Raw genomic sequence first — 19,667 nt, 5'->3', positions numbered from 1 at the left:
CCACCTCCCAGGGCGTCCCAGGAAGTGGCCAGCCCAGAGCAGCAACACTGCTGTGGCTCACAGGGCTGGCTCTCCCCAGGAGCCTCAGCCTCTGCCCCTCAGGACAGGCCAGGCCTCTGATGCCCAGCAACCCCATTCAAGTACCTTGTAAGGAACGGGAGCCCTGGCCATGGTGGTGCAGGTCTATCATTCCAGTCCTCAGGAGGCTGAGGCAAGAGGATCTCTGAGAGTTCAGTGCCAGCCTCCATGAAATGGTCAAAAGCCAGAGGAAAGGAAAGGAAGGTCTCCCTGGCTCGGTCACAGACTTGTGGCATCCTGAGCTGCTATTCCTTCTAATCCCCAACCAGGGACACTGTCTTTCCCATTCCAAGGCGAGCTTAGCATTTCTCTTTAGGGGGCAGCTATGTTGAGATGACTGAGGACCAAACATTAAAACAAATGATTTTTCTTAACTCTTGACTGTGTAGTCTTTCAGCATGTGCTATAACTTGTCTTCCCTCTCCTACTTTATGCAGGCTATTAACCATCAGTGCCAGGCATGGTGGTGCACACCTGTGATCCCAGCGACTCAGGAGGCTGAGGCAGGACGATGGCATGTTTGAGATGCCAGGCAACTTAGACCCTGTCTCAAAATGAAATTCTTTAAAAAGGGGTGAGGCTACAATTGATAGCATGAAGCTCTGGGTTCAGTCTTCAGCACCACAAAAATTTTTAAAAAGAACAGTTATCAGCATCAAAATGGAGTCACTTTCACCAAATCTTAACAAAACAGAGCCATCTAGGAGAAGTCTTCACCTCTGGACCACAGCCTTTCCACAGTGAAGGCTGCTTCAGAACAGCTGCCCAGTGCAGCCTCACTATGAGAAGGCTTCTATGGCAGCCCTTCCTGGCCATACTCGCACACACAGCAGGGCCTGTGACGAACCCCCACAGCCAGGAAACTCGTGTCCACAACAGCCCGCATGTACCCTGTCTTTCAAATTGTCCATATGGCACCCAGGTGTGGTGGTGCACACCTGTAATCTCAGCACTCAGGAGGCCGAGGCAGGGGAGCCAGCAATTTTGAGCCCAGCCTGGGCTACAGGATGAGTTCAAGACCAGCCTGAACTGCACAGCGAGACCCTGTCCCAAAACAAAACAAAAAACCGAAAGAAAAGGTCTTGAAGCCATCTATGTCTAACTTTGACTTTTTTCCCTATTTTCATCCCTTAAACCCTAAATAGTCTGATTGTCGTTAGGCTGTCCCTTTGGAAGACACGATTTTGCCTCTGCTGGCATCATAATCGACGCTGGCATTCTTAGGTAAAAACAAAGTGCCACACGGGTGACGCGGTGCGGCAGCCATGGAGGCAGTTTATCTGCTCTGTAAGCCTCCAGCCGAAGCAGGGCCTGGCACTGTGGGCACAGGTGCGAGGTGAAGGAGACTCCAGGCTGCAGCCACGTGCACCTGCTGCAGAGACCCAGAAAGGCCGAGGCCCCGGCTCCAGCTCTCTGCCCACAGGCGCCTGCCCCAGACTCCCGCATTGTGGGTGCAGTGCACAGACCGCTCTTCACCAAGCGTTGGTTCACGCAGGGCACAAATGGAGTGGTTTTTTGTATGATGGTGACATGGTTTGAATGGGTCCCCCAAAATGCTTGCAACCCTTGAAGCAGCAGGGCTGAGTTACCCACACTGGGTACCTTTGGGGGTTAGCCAGGCCTTGGCTAGGGCACGGGGAAATAAGGGGTTCAATCAGTTACCCTGAGAGGTGAAAGGTACGGCTCCTCACACCTCCTGGCCCACCCAGAAGCAAAGCGCAGCCCCTGCCATGTGTCCATGGGGACCCCCCTTCATCTCCCTAGACCCTTGGGCCCAAACAGCAGCCCCCGCTCCTGACATGTAAAGGCCCCTGCCTGCTGCAGCCGCAGTAGAATGAGCATCTTCAGCCTTTATCTCTGTCTCTTTAACAAACAGGAAAATGAAGTTCAAACGCGGCATGGTGACACACGCCTACAGTCTCAGCACTTTCCAGGCTGAGGCCGGAGGATCACTGCGAGTTCAAGGCTGACCTGCGCTATATAGTAAATGTAAGATCAAACTGAACTACGGAGTAAGCCAGGAGTAGTGGTGCACACCTGTAATCCCAGTACCAGGGAGGCTGAGGCAGGAGGATCACTGGCGAGTTCCAGGTCAGCTTGTCTACAAAATGAGAAAAAAAAGGAAAGGAAAAGAAAATGAAGATGCCCTGGGCCTCTGTCCTAGAGCAGCTCCCAGATGCAGGAGGAGTGGCCAGGTCACTCACGTTTGGGCACTTTACTGACAAAGCCAGGCCCTTAGGGAACTGAGTCTTTGAGCCTCAGTGCTGAGGTGAAATGTCCCTCTCGATGCGGTGAAGGTCACACAGCGGGCTCACCTCACCTGCTGCCACAGCAGGGCTTCGCAGTGTCACAGGTGAGGTACCCAGGAGTGGGCCTACATGGACGTGCATCCTGCCTGGCATGGGTGACACTGTGTCCCCAGACCACACCAAGCAGTGACAGGGCAAGAGACCAGTGCTAACGGTACCAGTGCTGACTGCACTGGCTCACTTGGGGCATCTGACCTGCTGTCTCCCTGAGGACAGGAAATAGACACAGGGAAAAAAATTCCCCGCAGCCCAAGCTTTGCACCATTTTGCTGTGTTTATTTCAAGTTTACAGAGAAGCTTCATCACCCGGGAGAAACATCAAAGGCTTATCTGTCTCGTAAGGTCACGTACTCGTGATAAATACACAGTATTTAACTCTGTACACCTGGTAAAGGAACTGCATAGTCAAAAGGATTGGGGATAGAACAGAAGCATCGGGCATCGGATACGTCACGGAATAGAAAAGGCAGAACCTGGACAAAAGACGGGAGCCAACAACCGTGAGACCATCCGTAGCACCTTGGGAGCAGGTGGACGTCCCAGTGGACGTCCCAGTGGACGCTGGCGGCGTGTGGGCCCCTCTATTGGGTGAGAGCCGCGGGCCGGCCCTATATGCCTGGGCAGCTTCCCCGTGCCAAGAGGCCAGGCCGTGGCAGATGGCATCTGCAGCTCCAGGGGCCAACGAGGTGCTCAGGAAGGTTTCTGAGCGCTGCTGTCCACCTGTGGACGGACCAGCAGGGGGAAAGGACACAGGAGAAAAGCAGGCAGAAAATTTGTGCTTCCTTTGGGGCTGCAGGCTGCTTCCACCATGTTGGTCCCACAGAAGAGCCAGCCCTGGAAGGAACAGTGGGTGCCCTTTCCGCCCAGCCAGAAAGGCTGCTGCTGACGGCTTCGCCCTTCCCTGACAGAGCCGGCTTTGTGCTCCTGCAACTCCAGTGCTTCGGCCACGGCTGTGCCTACTGAGGCTTTCTGTGGGCTGGGCAGTTCCTCTCCTTAGCTTTCTTTGGTGTTTGCTTAGATAAGAAAAGTTACCGAGGTGGGCCTCCCCTAACCTGCCTGGCCCAACAGCTGGAGCGCCATGATTGCCGGCAGCCTCCGCTCCCCGCTCGCCAGTTGTCTTGGGTGAAGTTCCGTGGTGGAGACCCGTGGCACTGCCTATTGCAGTCAGGTGAACCCTGGAGCTCTGCAGCCAACTCGGCCAGGCCAGAGTCCACACACCAGGCTGGGACTGGGCTCAAGGGCCAGTCGGCTGTCACCACCGCAAGGTGCTTATTGCAAACTACCCAAGCCCACCCGTGACCAGAAGGTGTGAAATGACCAGACCCTTTCCCCATAAACTCACACAGTGGGGCAAGAGGAAGCACGAGGTTACAAAGACAAAGCAAGCAGGCAAGGCGACCACCCCAGACCTCAGACTGTGCCCTGCGGAACCACAGGCCCTAATTCTACCTGTTCACATGACAGCGAGAGGCCTGACTAAACTAGTCTAGAGCTGAGGAGAATTTATGAAAGCCAACACCATCTGGGCCTGCGAATGGCTGACCGGACACAGGCCCTGGAAACTTGGGAAAAAGTCCTCTGAGCCCAGCTGCGGACCGGCTCCCCCACCCCACCGCACCCCACCCCACTGCAGAGCACTGGGAAGTGGAGGTCGGGATTCGACAGGGCGCTGTCTCACCAGCAGCTCTCTACACTAGACACAAGTTAAGAGGATCAGCGTTTTCTTTCTGGACTTCTGGCTACAGAAGGGACCACCCAGTGCCAATCCCTGGTTCCCCTGAGCCCTGAGGACGCTCTGAATTTCAACAGCCACCGCTAACAGGGTGTTCTAATGTCACCATGTGGCTCCTGCCGAAGTTTATCTGTGCTATCTCAGCCAAGGAAAACTGTTTCCCACGTGGTACGCGGGAAAGTGGGTGACGTGTTTCCTCCCCTACAGACCAGCGGTGTTTAGGGTGCGACAGAACCTCCGCGGGCTCTAGGATGCACAGGGTACACACACGCTAAGCTGCTGGCCCTCAGGTGCGGGTTCCATCGGCTCGGCCTCCCATCACTTGGTGGGTGCCTGGAAGCTCTGATAACTCCTGAACTCCTCGAGTTCAGTCTCCTTAGAGAATTGAAACAATTTTTTTTCTTTTTTGGTGACTCTTAAGACATGTAATGTACATGGAAGTGTAGGGTTTCACCCTGAAGTTTTTCTAGCTGAGCAGAGATCTACTAGTGCCCTGCCCACCATCTCAGGACCCCACTGTGCGCAGGTGATGTCCTCCAGGGAGACCTAGGGTAGGAAAATCCCCCTTGAGAAGCAATGAAATGTCAAGCCCTTTCGGTTTTCCCGACTACATTCTATCCATACAAAATTAAAAAGTCCTTCTTGCAAATGAAGTTGCATGGAAGCTCCTGCAGCTGCGAGCCTGGGCCTGGGACCTTTGGCTCGGAGGGGCCACCCTGGCCGCAGCGTCCCTCCAGCCTCCTTTCCAGGGCTGCAGCCCCGGCCTGCCAGAGCACACTGCTCCCTTCTCTGCACGGTCCAGACCCCACACACATTCGCTGGGTACATCTGACCCAGTTGTCAATTCATGATGAAGGGCTTTTGGACTAAAAATGTTTTTAAAAGCAGTTGTCCCAGAATGCATGTGGGTCTGGGTCCACAACTCTTCACACCAGCCAGTCAGGCCAGCCAGTGGCTGAGGTCGACATCACGAAGTCTTTTTTTTTTTTTGGTCCCCTTTAAAACAACAAAGAAAAAAAGCAAATAACCAGCGGGGGCGGCCAAGGCTGAGCGCGCCCGCGTTTCCGTAGGTCATGCTGCTAGGGAAGCGCAGACGGCTGGCCGGCATGCGAGCTCTGGTCTGGCGGCTACTGCGGCTCCATCGCCTCCTCACCCTGCGGCTGCGGCCGATGCGTGCGTGCGGCCCCCCAACTCTCGGTGCAGGGCCCACCTTTCAGGAGAGCGCTTCCTCCTCCTCCCCCGCGGGGGCAGGGGCGAGACCCTGCAGGCTGTCTTCGCTGCTTTGCTTCCTGCTCAGCGAACAGAAAACCAGCATTAAGGATCCCAGAAGGGGCGCCTGGACCCTGCTGCCTCTGCTTCCGGTGCCCTGCTCCCGTGCTTTGGGATGCGCTCTCGTTTTTGTTTTTGTTTTTTTGTGCCCACACGAATTTCTCCCTCCAGAAGACCATGCGTCCCCTCGGTCAACTGGAGCAGCGTTTGCGAAAACCAGTGGAACTGTGAGACACCTGGACCGGCAGGACCCTCGCGGGAAGGCGGGACTCTGCAGCTCGGCTTTCCTCCTCCTGTAGGGCGCGCTTGTAGGGCAGGAGGGTGACTGACGCCGCCCATCTGTGTCCCCAGTGAGCTCAGCGGGCAGCAGTGGCACACAGTGACCTCCGTCCGCAGCCCCCGCCCCAGCCTGGCCTGCTCAGGAAGTTCCCTGGGAGGGACAGGAAGCTGCAGCATGAGTCCCAGGGACCTCGCCAGTCACCACTTGATGGGATAGCTGTGGATGGGGCTCAGAAGGTGGGCAGGGGACTCTTGAAGGCGGGCGAGCCCCTGCCCAGCTCTGGCAGTCTGTCCTGGTGAGGGAGTGGCTGAGCCTGTCACCTGGCTACTGTCCACTGCTTCCCTGTCCCTATGCAGGGGCAGGGGAATCACAGAGCCCCAGGAAGAAACCCGTCTGAAAGCCACACTCAAGGAAAGGCCTGGAAGGGATGAGGGCTGTGCAGATGCTGGGTCAGGGGTGGCCTCCCTGCAGACAGCAGGCCTTGAGGCTGAGCCTCTGGGACTGACCAAGCTTTCTGATCCTAGTCCCAGGCGTCCTCCGGGCCATAAGAAGGTAACCCCAGTATTTCTGGGTATATAGACCTTGCAATTTTGATCTCATTGAAAAGAGAAACACATGGCAGGCCTGCCCTCAGTGGGGAGACAACCCGGCTGTGAGATCCTGACCGGGAGTGAAGAACAGACCCCTCCCAGGCTGGGGGAAGAAGAGTCCGCCTGGCCGCCTTGACACTTAGGCAGCCTGGAGCCCGGTCATCAGCTATTGAGCCAGGGTGGGGACCGGGCAGCTTCAGAGGCTGCTGAAGCCTGGACCCGAATGTTACTGCTGGTGGCTTCCTGCTCTGCTCCAGACAGCAGAGCTTCTCTCAAAAGCAAAAACAGTTCTCAAATGGGGGTTCCCAGATGGCCAAATCCGCCTCTGGCTCCTAGGAGAATGACTTTCCTCTCCTAAGCCAATCCCTAATGAATACAAATGGCTCCCACCTGTACGCAAATGTTCAGCACAGCACAATTCATTTGTGACAGCCAAAAAGCAAGAAGATATCGATCAGCAGATCGACAGACAAGGTGTAGCCTCCCTGCCCAGTGGAATATTACTCGGCTACAAAAAGGAACCAAGCACTGCTCCACGCAGCCGCAGGCTATGGGTGAGCCTAAAAACAACCGAGGACACAGCTCAGCAGCATAGCACCTGCCTGGCAAGCATGAGGTCATGAGTTCGATTTCCAATACAAGAAAAAAACCAAGAAACCCCTGCAAATGTGCCACTCAGTGAAAGGAGGAGGCACACAAGGCCACACCCCACATGGCTCCCATTTGCAGCAACATCTGGAGTGGGAAAATCCACGGGAAACTGAAAGTAGGTTGCTTGCGCATGGGGGAGCAGGGTAGGGAGAGCTCAGAGAGGCAGGGTTTCTCCCTCTGGGGGAAGAGTTTTAAAATTGACCGTGGTGCTGTCTGCCTAACTGTCAACACTAAAAGCCACTGAACTACACACTAAATGGGTGCTCTGTACCGTGTGTGAAGTGTTTCTCAGTACAGTTGATGGAGGGGTACTGTGGATTGAACCCAGGCCTCATGCATGCTGGGCAAATGCTCTATCACTGAGCTATACCACCAGCTCTCAATACAGCTTTTACAATTTCTGTTTAGTTACTTGGGTTTTTGAGACAAGGTCTCACAATGTAGTTCAGGCTGAGCTGAAACTCAAGGCGATCCTCCTTCCTCAGCCTCCCCAGTGCTAGGATTATAGGCACAAGGCACTATGCCCATAACACCTGTTTTTAACAACAGAAGAGACTGCCTGGAGCTCCCAGCTGCTAGTCTCGAGCTTACTTTCTAGCTCTGAAAGTAGGGCACCCTAAGAAAAAGGCACCGCGCGCACAGGCGCAGAGGACTGGCAGCCCTGAGGCCCGCGACCGAGCTGCGGCACCTCTGACGTGCACTGAGGCCGGGCGCCGGGTGGTCTGAAGCCCCGGGTGAGTTCACGGGCATTCCGGGTGGAGCGCCATGCACCGCAGCCCCAGCCCACATGCACGGTTGCCACCGGGCCCAGCCCCGACGCCCTGGTTCTGCCCGGGGCTGAGGCCGCCCCAGCTCCGCAGCGCCCGCCCCCAGCCCCGGCCGAGGCTAGCACAGGCAGGCAGGCGTTACCTTGGGCTCAGACAGGGGCTCCCACTCCCTGGGTGGCTTTTTGCTGGAATTGCCAGAGGGAGGGAAAAGGGAAGTGAGATAGGACCTGGGGGGTCCAGGCGTGCCCACCCCCCCAAAGCCAACAGACCCCAACTCCTGCTCCAGACCTGGCCCGGAGGCCCCTCTCCTAGCGCGGCTCACGGGGGGCAGGGCTCGCAGTCCCCGGTGCACGGGCTTCCGGACCAAAGCCCCCCTCAAGCGTGGTAAACTGGGGTTCGGGTCCCTTGCTCTCACAAGGTGCTGGGGGAACCCGAGCCTCAGGCCCGCCGACTCCTGTGTGCCTGAGAGAGCAGAGGAAACTCACGTGAGCAGGTTCCCGGGGGCCGACAGTGCGCGCTCCTCCCGCCGGCTGCCGTCGAACGGGTTCCCGAAGGAGCGCTTCCGGATCATGGTCTTCACCAGGATCTGCGGGTCAGGCCAGAAGACAGCTAATTGCGGGATTGCGGGACTCCCCATCTTCCTCCTCCCACCTGCCAGCTCCCAGGGCTGAGTCAAGCGCACGGCCTGACGGGAAAGCCTGCTGATGGGAGACCCCCTACCGAAGCTGCCACAGGTCTGGTGCCTGACCCCTACTCCCGGATGCCATGTGAGCCCCTTGCAGATGGACCCTCCTGTCCGTCCACAAGGCCTGGCTTCTCCTTTCAGTGAAAGCTGCCTGAGATCACTCCACCCAGAGGGGCAAATCTCTGCTTCCCCATGGGTATCAGGGCTTTTTAAAACAGGTAAGAACTGGGCAAGGTGGTGCACTCTTGTAATCCCAGCACTCAGGAGGATTTTTTTGTTTTTCTGGTGCTGGGGATTGAACTCAGGACCTTGTACTTGCCAGCAGACACTTAAGCCACTTAGCTATATCCCCAGCCCATGAGGCAGGAGGATTGTGTTAAGTTTGAGACTAACCTGGACTACAAAGTGAGCTCAAGGCCAGCCTGAATTGCATAGTGAGACCCTGTCTTAAAACAAACAAACAAAAAAAAACACACACACACACACCCCAAAAACTTGAGATAAAACTCATGTCCCATAAATTTACCCTCTACAGTACTAATCCAGACATTTTCTGCAAATGGAACCCTGCAATATGTGGCCTCTCATGCCTGGCTTCTTCCAAATCCCCATGTATCTGAGATTCATCCATGGGGTAAGATGTGCCAGCGCATCCTTTGTGGTCCAGTAATATTTCTCTGCGTGGTTGGTCCACACCATGCCTGGCCACTCTTCGGAAACCATTTGCTGGTTTCCAGTTTTCTGGAGATGTGAATGCTGCTGTGGAAACATTCACCCTCACATTTTCTAGCCAAATGATTTCATTTCTTTTGGGTGTATACTAGAAGCACTTTCGGGATTTTATGATCTCTCTACGGATACCATTCTGAGAAGCTACAGGGCTGTTCCCTGAGACATTATATAACTCCCTAGCAGAGGAAGAAGGGTAGTGTTATGGCTTGGGTCTAGATGTCCCCCCAAAGCCTCATGCGGTCACGGTGGGGCTTTTTCAGAAGTGTGGGATCTGGAGTGTGACGCTGGGAATTCATGGTGTGACGCCAGGATCCAGGGCGGAGGGTGTGAGTAGCCCGGGTAAGAGGGGCAGAGGAGCTGCGGCGGCCCCTTGCTGCTTTGCTGCCGCCTGCCTGCCATGGACCTTTTCTCCTCCGCAGTGCTGCCTTGCCTTGGGTCCAACCAAGTAGGCACCACAACCTCTACAAACTGTGAGCTAAAAAAACCTTCCTCCCTTAACTTTGGCACCAGGGATTGTCTCAGCAACAAAAGTAACTAAAAGACGCAGCAATTTCTCAGGGGCTGCATTTCAGCAGAGGCTGGGAAGCATCCCAGGGTGCTGAGCACAGGCAGTGCAAGGGCTGACAGGGGATGAGTGTGAGGATGTGGGAGGAGTGTGGGATGAGTTCCTAGAAGGTTCCTCCAAGTCTGAGCAGCACCAGGACCTGGCCTTCCCACTGGCTGGAGTGGAAACCTTCCAAGGCCCTGCCTCTCCCACTCTAGCTGGCTGGGCCCGGCGTGGTTGGGAAGCGAGCCTGAGGCACTCGGCCCCTGCCTGCCCATCAGCCACAGCTCCGCACCCTCCTCCCCCCAACCTGTTCCTTGGTCCTCTGAAACCCAGTCCTATCCCCTCATCCACAGGACTCTGGGACTCAGCGTTGCCAGCCAGGGAGCCCTGGAAAGTTCTGAAGCAATGGAGGAAACTACCACGGCCCTGCATCCTGTGAAGAAGTGTCAGAAGTGGGCCCCACTCGGAAGTCAGGCTCAGGCCCTTACTGTCGTCAGCCAGAGCACGCTGTCTCCTCAGATCGTTTCATGGACTGACTGGGCTTCTAATTTTTGAAAGGATTTACTGCTAAGAAGAGAAACAAATATTTAAAAAGCACTAATGTACCCATCTGTACTAACTGAAGAGCAGTTAATGAGTTAATGAGCAGAAAAATGAGGCCTATCCATTCAATTGAATATTACTCGGCCGTAAAAAGGAATGGAGTGCTGGAACCAGGCTACATGATAAACCTTAAAGACACAAAGGCCACACGGTTGTATGATTCTACTAATATGAAGTGTTCAGAGCAAGAACGCTTTAGAGACAGAAGACGAGAAAAGAGGAAGGGGAAGGATCACTCATGAGCCAGGTGGTTTTTAGCGTCTTCCTTTCCTTTCTTCGTGTGTGTGTGTGTAAGTGTGTGTGTGACTTCTAATTGAACCCAACTGTTGCACTGAGCTACTCTCAGCCCATTTTTTGAGACAAGGTCACCAAGTTGCCCAAACTTGCAGCCCTCCTGCTTCAGCCTCCTGTGTGGCTAGGATTTACAGGCATGGGCCACTGCACCCAACATGTGGTTTCTCTTGAGGTGAGAAAAATGTTTGAGAACCATCAAGGTGATAAGTGCGTAAAAACATAAATGTCCTAAATACCATGGAAGTTCACCAGAATGGCTCCTTCCACAGAGCCTGCATTCTACCGCCATCAAGAGGAAAGGCGTCACTTGGAGACCAAAGGCTGCATCATCACCAGGGAGGCTTTCGAAGTGACAGCCAGCTCTCAGCCTGCAGATGCCCAGCAGGTCCCATGTCACACCAGCCCTGCCCCATGCACTGGGTAGTGCTGTCCCTTGAGACACCTGGTCTCCTCCTCCTCTCTACCCCGAGCCTGGCACAGGAGGGGCCTCAGCCAGCACTGGCTGCAGGCAAAGTCACCAAACCCAGAGGGGGCTGGGCCTGGTCAGCCAAGACGAGGACTGTCTGGCCCTCCCTGCCCTAGCCGTACTGCGTGAGGATGCCTGCTCTGCTCTGGACTGAGATTTAAATCTGGGCTGCCCCTCCCTCCCCTGACTCAGTGGTCCTGGCTTTCTGGAAGCTTCTGCTGGCCAAGCTCCCTCCCACTGTAGGACACTGCCTCTGCTGCCCACTGTGCAGGTTGGCTGGTACCCCACCACTGCCCGGTGCACAGGGCCTAATGCCAGGAAGCCACCCCGACCGCATGCCTGCCTGAGCCACACTGTGTTGTAGTGTTCCAACATGACAGATGCCACTCTGCTTCCCCAGGGAACTTCAGGGGAGGGGATGGATCAGTGACGGGAGATGGGTACAGACTCTGACACCCCTGCCACCCCACCTCGGGCACACGACGGGTGGGGCGACTGTCACAGAGGCCTGATGGGGAGGGAAAGGCCTGGGTCGGTGCCCACCAGGCTCAGGTTCTGGAAGAGAGGAGTGTGCGAAGCAGGCGGGGAGCACGAAGCGGGAGAAGTGGCCAGCCAGCGTGGGCTCCCCAAGCCCCTGAGGCCGGCCACTGTCTTGCAGGTTCTCTCGGGCACCTCAGGGCCCAGTGCCCACCTGCCTGCCCCTGTAGCTGATGCTGGTCAGACGCAACTGAGACCTTAAAGGTGGCCACAGTGGGCAGCAGCCTGGACCCCGGGCCCCTTCTGGAGCCAGGCACCCTCTCATCAAAGCCCAGTCTCCAAGACAGACCTGGTTCTCCATATTCTGATTCCTTCTTCTTGGTGTGGGACCCAAATTCAAGGCTAAATGGGTGTCCCACTGGTTCCTGAGGCGAAAATCACTTTCAGGCATCAGGAGAAACCTGTCTTGTGTCAGGTGGGAGCCCTTGCCCAGCCCGCTGAGCACCCCCGAAGCAGACATGACATAATGCCATCTGCTTAGGGATGAAGATCCAGGCCCCTGGAAGGTCCATCTGGGCAGCCCCCATGTCCTGCCTGATCTTTCTTCTCCCGGATGCTCTTCCTGGACCTGCCCTGGATGCAGGGATCCCAGAAGGGGCAGCACAGTCCTCACAGGGGCCCCTCTCTAGGAACACATGGCAGTCACGGGGTCCATCATGCCTGAGCCATGACCAAGGCCCAGGGCCAGTGGCTGGGGTGAGGGCAGCCCCAGCCCTTTCCTGAAGCTCAGGCCTGTAGGCTTTGTCTGTCCTCGCTGGGCCTGCTGCAGGCTCTCTCTGTCCCTGCTCTTGGTCAGTGTCATCCGCCTTACCACGGTCGCCAGGCTGGGGATGTGTTTGACCGAATTCTCGACCTCCTCTTCGGTCACCTCGACCAGCGTGCAGTTCTCGTCCTCCGATGGCAATGGCTCGGCCCCGTGCCTCGTGACCCAGGGGTGCAGCTTCAATGAACGACAGGAGGGGTGAGGGGCAGGCACAGCTGACTCCCAGGGGCATGCGGGAGAGTGTGTCCGGGCATGCAGGGGAGCTGGCGGCCAGGCAGAGGCAGGAGTGATGGAAGGAGGTGTGCAGAAGCCAGAGGACAGAACGGGAGCAGTGACGGGGTGAGATGTGTGCAGGCCCAGTCCTCCACTGGCCCGCATCTTGGCAGAAGCCACCAAAACTTGGCATCAGCCTTGCCCAGCTGCCCACGGGGCACCTATCACCCTTCAGCAACTTCCTGACACCCAGAAGCCTCAGCTTAGAGCAGGTGCCACTGTCCCCGGGTCAGACGGGACACAGCAGCCCAGGGACACAGTGAGACCAGCAAGAAGGACACAGTCAGGACAGGACCCAGGCCAGCACCTGTCCCCCTTCCCGGGTCCAGGGCCCCATCTGTGGGGACTCCCTCCCAGGGCCTAGGAGGACCCTGACACCTCTTGAGATTCTTCAAGGTGCCATAAATGCACGTGTGGGCTTGGGGACAGGGGTCTCTCCAAACACTGCTTCCTGCAACAGGGCAGCCCCAGCAGGCTGGGGGGCACTGAGATGCTGCACCTCTTCTCAAGTTTGCTGTGGTTTCCTCGGGGCTGCACCTCTAACAGTCAGGGCAAGGGGAGGACCTCACCCAGAATGGCCCACGCGGTGAGTGGGGGCTGTGAGGGACCGATCCTGGACCCCGTTGCCCCATGCCAGGAGTTGCAACCCCAAATCCCCTTCCCCAGCAGTCAGAGGCCCCAGCAGGGCTGTGTGCTGTGGACGGGGCGGGCCTGGCTGAGGCAGGGTTGAACCAAACAATCCTAGCACAAGATGCAGCCTCTGTGGCCAACAGCAGCCCCCAGTACCTTGATTTCTGGCACCACAATTCTCGACTCGGGGTTCTTGTCTAGCATACGGGTGATCAGGTCTTTCAAGTCCTCAGCAATGTCAGGTCTGGGGGAAGGAGACAGGGCATGAGAGGGAGCGGGATGCAGGGAAGGCAAGGGCGGGGCAGGGTGGCCGGGCAGGACTCACTGGTCTGGGAACTCCAAGGCCTGACTCTTGATCTTGCTGTGCAGGCACATGATCCGCTCATCCATGAACGGACACTGGGGAGACAAGAGCAGGGGCCACAGCTGCCACACCGTAGGCCACTGTGCCGTGCCATTCTGTGTGGGCACTCGCAGAGACGCTGACAACCCTAACCCATCTGAACAGGAAGTGGGACCCACCCCTCAAAGTTCTAGAAGGACCAGGAAGGTTCTAGAAGGCCTGGAAAACTTCCCAATGACGACACTGTAAGTTGCAATTTACAGAAAAGCAAACAGCTTTCTCCACCAACCTGCCAGGGACCCACAAAAACACCAAGGTTGAGGTTCAAGGCCTCGAGCAGGGGCAATGATACCAAGGGTGCTACACAGTGGCTTTCTGTGACCAAGGTGTCCGCCCGGCCCCTCCCCCAGAACAATCCTCCTGCCCAAGTGTGCGAGGCTGTCCTCTCGGGCAGGCAGCGATGACCAAAGCTCTAGTGGGGAAGGGTCCCATCCTGCCCCCACATCACTGCCCATCACGGCAATGGCTGTGGCCCCGGTGAGGACAGGAGCTCCCCAACTTTGCTGTCGTCTTTGTCATCCTCCGCTGTTCCTCTCTGAGGACTCCAGGGTCTGGAAATACTCCCAACACAAGGGGTCAGTAACCAGCTGATGACAGTATGAACTATCTCTGTGCATCCCCTCAGAAGCCTCGAGGACAGCAGACCAGGACTCAGGATCAGGGATGGGGCTCAGGACAGAGCGTGCCTTAGCATGCACAAGGCCCCCAGCCCCGACCCCACCCCACCCCATCCCTACACTGGCACCAAAAGAAAATAGAAAAAACCCAGCGTTGTTCTCATCCTGCTGGAGAGAAGAAATCAATTCAGGGAGGCAACACGTCCTGGGGAGGACAGGCAGGATTTACGCCTCGACACGGCGGACTCTGAAGCCTCCCGGGTGACAAAGTGACTTGATGGCCACAGGCCTGACCTGGAAGGACTTGGACCACGTGTGTGGGGGAAAAGGAAGTCAGGCAGGAGTCAGGCAGGCAGCAGAGGAGGCGGCCAAGGGGGCAGAAAGCCACCCGCTGTTCCTCTCCTATCCAAGGACAGTGACCAGCAGGGGCTTGAGTTTTGGTGTCCCAAGAGTGATGACCACCAGCTAGAGCTCATTTGGAAAACAACTCCTAAGAGCTACACATCTCACTGTGCGCAAACTTAACCCCAAAAGGAACAAAATGGACCACAGATAAATACTGAATTTGAGCTAATGCGTACTACACTCTAAAGCCCTGGATGAGTAAAGATGTCGGCAACTTACTCTGTAATCCATTAAAAAATTAGATGGCTGGGAGATGGAGACCCCCCAGGAAAAAGGGTGACCCTGTGAAACATTTGGTAGAGTCCAGCTGGCAGGGTCATGAGTTTTACACACAATTCCTTCAGCTGTGTTGTATGACTGGAGAATATTCTCAACAAATGTTGAAATAGTTACGGACTCTTTATTTTATTTTGGAGGAAATGAGAATTGTACCCAGCGCCTTTACACTAGACTATCTCCCCACAGCGCTTTTTAACATGTTTTACTTTGAAGCTGGCATGGTGGTGCACACCTGTACCCCCAGTGCTGGGAAGGCTGAGGCAGGAGGATCACCATGCTCACTGCTCATTAGCTGCACAGTGAGTTCAAGGCCAGCCTGACCCACACAGCAAGACCCTGTCTCAAAAAAAAAAAAAAAAAAAAAAAAAATTGAAGCATGGTCCCACAGAGTCTCTAAATTACCTGGTTCTGGCTTGATTCTGTAATCCTCCTGCTTCAGCCTCTCAAGAGCATGGGATGAAAGGCATGTGTTACCATCCCTGGCCAGACTCCCTTACTTAGGTCTGCAGCCTCATTCCCGAATTTTCTCAGTAGAAATGCAAACTTATAAAAAGGGAAAAATCCACGTTTGCTGCTTGCAGAATCAAAGTGAACATCACAGTTAAAAAGAGAAGACCCTGAACCAGGGATTTAGCTCAGTGGATTAAGCGCCTGCCTGCCAAGCACATGGTCAGCAGTTCCATCCCCAGTACAAAAAAAGGGAGAGAGAGAAAGGACCCTGGGCAGGCACAGTCGCAAATGCCCACAATCCCATCTACTGGAGGATCACTAGTGTGAGGTCAGCTTGGACAATTCAGCAAGAGCTTATCCCAAATAAAAACATTAAAAGGGCTAGGGATGTGGCTCTGTGGTCCCTGGGCTCAATCCCCAGGATCATTAGAGAGAGACAGAGACCCATAAACAACAATATTGAAACAGCAACAGCAAAATAACTGCAACACAATAGCAGAAAAGCACTCCCCAAGTCAATGATACCAAATGGACTTTAATTCCCAGTCCAACTGCATCCCTGACAGCACCCAGAAACACTTGAAAATAACATCAGGCTGCGCTGGACTCAGTTATTGATTAGTGATGTCTGTCTGGAGCTCAGTAGGACAGTGCACCTATTGATTAGTGATGTCTGTTTTGGACTCAGAAATGCAGAGAATGGCACATTTATTGCCTTTGCCCTCAACTTACTGTCTAAATACTCTGGACTCTGCCAATCTGTCTGTTTCATCAGAACTTTAAAAAAATATTTTCTTTTGAGACAGACACTCACTATATAGTTTAGGCTGTCCTTGAATTCACTATGTAGCTCAGGCTGGCCTCAAACTCAAGGCAATCCTCCTGCCTCAGCCTCCCAGTGCCACCACACCTGGCCTCATCAGATCTTTTTTCAGATAAAAATATTATACACAGATATGTACATTTCGGGAGGAAATACAACACAATCTGGAACTTACAAATGCGTAAGTACCATCTGCCAACATTACCCCAGGAGGTCACCTAGGAGTCAGCACACCCCACTCTTACCTGACCAAAGACAAAGCAGTACAGTGTCACACCCATTGCCCAGACATCTAAGGCCTGCAGGAAAAAGAGAGCTTACTTAGCATGACAGGCAGGAGCAGGGAAGGGCATCTCTAGCCTCCCTCTGGGACCTCTTCTTGACTCCCAAGCCATGCAGTCAGGTGGGGCTGCTTCTGTCCCTTAGCATCATTGGTGGGCACATAATGTAGGCCTGGCCAAGGAGAGCACCATCTTCCCCAGCCACAGGGATTGGTCCCAGGACGGGCACATGAACCCGGCTAGGCACCTTCAGCCAGCACCTTCAGCCCTAAGGTTTTGGCACTGCTTTTCAGAGGGTTGCTCACACTCAGTGAGGTGGTCTGTAAACTGGCAGAAGGTAGCCTGGAGGCTACTATCTAAGGAAGTCGATTCAGGAAAACAGCTGAGAAGGGGGGATGGACAAGGGGAGAAACAGATCCCTGTTTGGGTCCGCATATCCAGCCACACCAGAGGTCAAGCGCACCCACTGCCCGGCTACTGGACCTTGTGGGTTTTCTGCGTAAGCCTGGAGTTGGAGTTGGGTGTTTGCTGCCCTAACACAGGCAGAACCCAGCAGCTCAGGGGGTCCAAACCCACCTTCCCAGAGAAGATCTTGCGGGTCTCCGAGAGTGACTCAGGCGCCATGAAGGCGGGCGTGCCCACAGTGTTGGACAGGAGGGCGTCGCTGCCCTTGAACTCGTTGCTGACACCAAAGTCGGCAATCTTGATGTGGCCATCATCTCCCACCAGCAGGTTGGAAGGCTTGATGTCTCGGTGGATGATCTTCTGGAAGTGCACTGTGGTGGGGCGGCCACCGGAGAAAGAGATAGGCGGGGAAATGCTGTGAGATTCCCCACGGCAGGCGGCCCAGAGATAGCCTGGTGCCCCAGACCACTGATCCCCCAGTCCCCCGCCAGCACCCCTCTGGCCCCGCCTACCCCTGCCAGGCACTGCTCATTTGGAAGTTCACCCCATTCCACAAACACCAACTTTCTGCAGGGCTTTGCCTGGTTCAGCTAAGTCATGAGTGACAGTGCCGGCAGTCTTTACGGAGCTATTCTCCAGCTAGGGGCCTGGCACTGTCAAACCTGGTTCCATTTGCTAACGGCCAATACTCATCTTGTCCACCGAACCAACAGTGTTCAAGAGTGGGGGATCAGGATGTGACCTACAAACAGAACCTGGCACGGCTGCCCTTCGGGCTGGATGTCAGCCGACAGCGGTGGGTGACACGGTGCTCGGGAAGCCTCAGCTGTGTATGGGGCGATGATGAGGCAGAGGACAGCATCACTACTAGGAATGGTGGCTGAGTCCCCCGGGGCCTAGAACTGTGTGAAGCATCTCACATTTGTCCCAAAATCCCACGCTGATCCATAGCAAAGACAAGGATCCAAGTCGGGCTTCCTGACAATGCCTGCCAGGCCTCAGCCTGGTGAGATGCCCTCCTGCTACAGGAGGTTAATGGGATCCCCACCAAGTGGGGGTCTGTGTGGCACCTGGTTTCCACTGTGCTGCTGCCCCTCATTCCTCTGCAGCAGGAGGGAAGATTTCCCTTTGCCAAGGGCACCTCCTCTGGTTCCCTGGCTTGCACCCCAGCTCCAATGCTAAGAGGTCCCCTAGCCCCACTTACGGTACTCAATGCCTTTGATCAGATCCTGGAAGTAGAAGCGGGCCTGGTCCTCAGAGAGCGGCTTGAGGGTGGGCACTTCCATCACAGGCCTACAAGGGGACGTCCATGAGGCCCTGGCCTCCCCCGACATGGCCCACCCCATTCCTCTGCCCCATCACACTTACCCCTGGTTGACCAGTTCAAACACTGCAGAGAGAGAGGGGAAACGGTTACACCAGGAAACTGCAAAGCCACCTCCTCCCATCCTGCCCAGCTCCCAGCCACCTGGAGAAACCAAGCAGCTTGCAAAGGACGGTGTTCCATGAGCCAGAGAGGCCCTCAGGGCCAAGTTCCCTTCGGGGGAAGGACCAGAGATCGCAGACCCCAGCCTGGCTGCGCCTCTAGGGCTCAGAACAGCTCAGGACCCAGCAGTCAGGGAGAACCAGGCAGAGGAGGAAGGCAGCAGGGGGGCTGACCTCACTCCCCACCTGTGCCGTGGGCAGCCACTCCTCAGGCACCATGTCCTCGAGTTAGGGCAGAGCTGCTCCGGCCTCTGCAGGCTCTCCTGCCTCGGGTACTCACAGCAGGAATCCCTGCACTTCCCACTTCCTCCCACCTGCTAGGAACCTCAAGCCCACCGGCTGGCCAGGAAGCTTGGGCCAGTTCGGATGCTCCTGGGGTTGAGTGTGGTGGGAATGTTTGTTCTGTCACTGAGCTACATCTCCACTTCATCTGTTTTTGAGTCAGGGTCTCTATAATTGCTAAATTGCTCAGGCGGTGCTGGAACATGTAATCCTCCTACCTCAGCCTCACAGAGTTCTGGGATTACAGGCATACACAACACCAGCTGAGTGTTTTTAGGTTCTAGAAATACAGATGGCGCTTTCTTCCCCATAAGGGTCAGGCCTGGGGTTCAAGGCCTTTTTGCTATCTGCCACCTCACCTGTGTGTCATCAGCACACCAGGGTGTGGCTAGAAAGTGACAAATGACGATAGGCAGCCTCCGGCAGGCCAGGACCAGCTGCCCCAGGGGAGAGACAAGGGCTAGGAAGAAGCTGGGCTCCAACAGCTGGGAAATTCTTCCCGGATGCTTCAACCACTCCTGAGGCCAGAACTCCCAGGATGGCTCCCATCTGGCTCCAAGTCAGAGCCACATTCTGCAAGAGTGTAAAATGTCCTCTGCCACCAGGTCCCCAGCCTGCGAAGCATCACCTAGTGAGACATCCAGAGAAGCTGCACACTTCCCTGTCCACCCTGCCGGGCACTCTCGGCCTCAGGCTCCACTGGAGGTCACTTGAGTTCCCAGGAAAGCTGTCCCCTTAGAACTGCGGTAACAACCCTGAGGACAGGTACTCAACACAGACAAGTGGCCTCCTCAGGGACAGCCCGTGGCCTTTGGGCTGAGAGCTAGGGCCACACTGGGCTGCCGAGCTGGGCCAATATGATTCCAGCGCACTTCAGGGGTCTTCAGCGGCCGCCGTCAGGCTCATACCCTGTCTGTACTTATATACCATGGAAATTATTTCTTCTTCTTTTTTTTTTTTTTTTGCGGTACTGGGGTTTGAACCTAGGACCTCACACACTACCTCCCTCTTTGCTTTTAAATTTTGAGACC

General features: G+C 55.5%; 1 protein-coding gene across 6 annotated transcripts in view; it reads right to left on the bottom strand.

The window, feature by feature from the left end:
• Positions 1–2,642: 2,642 nt before the first annotated feature.
• Positions 2,643–19,667, bottom strand: part of Camkk2 (calcium/calmodulin dependent protein kinase kinase 2) — a 46,372-nt gene continuing 29,347 nt past the window's right edge. For 3 of the 6 annotated variants that reach the window (XM_003462971.5, XM_005000471.4, XM_023562013.2), the window contains exons 8-17: positions 18,238–18,259; positions 18,074–18,162; positions 17,041–17,240; positions 16,429–16,482; positions 13,532–13,605; positions 13,363–13,450; positions 12,352–12,480; positions 8,162–8,262; positions 7,819–7,861; positions 2,643–5,408 (exon numbers count right to left, since the gene is read on the bottom strand). In XM_003462971.5, coding sequence (XP_003463019.1) covers positions 5,247–5,408; positions 7,819–7,861; positions 8,162–8,262; positions 12,352–12,480; positions 13,363–13,450; positions 13,532–13,605; positions 16,429–16,482; positions 17,041–17,240; positions 18,074–18,162; positions 18,238–18,259 — 962 coding nt within the window. In that variant the 3' untranslated portion in view covers positions 2,643–5,246. The remainder of the gene's footprint in view (positions 5,409–7,818; positions 7,862–8,161; positions 8,263–12,351; positions 12,481–13,362; positions 13,451–13,531; positions 13,606–16,428; positions 16,483–17,040; positions 17,241–18,073; positions 18,163–18,237; positions 18,260–19,667) is intronic. The other 3 variants (XM_063225592.1, XM_005000472.4, XM_063225593.1) reach the window with 3 other exon arrangements.

Source organism: Cavia porcellus, unplaced genomic scaffold, assembly GCF_034190915.1.
Source record: "Cavia porcellus strain 051 isolate PalLab524CR breed Dunkin Hartley unplaced genomic scaffold, mCavPor4.1 scaffold_16, whole genome shotgun sequence".
Taxonomy (NCBI): Eukaryota; Metazoa; Chordata; class Mammalia; order Rodentia; family Caviidae; genus Cavia; species Cavia porcellus.
The sequence above is the reverse complement of the archived record's forward strand: the minus strand, read 5'-3'. Positions and strand labels throughout refer to the sequence as shown.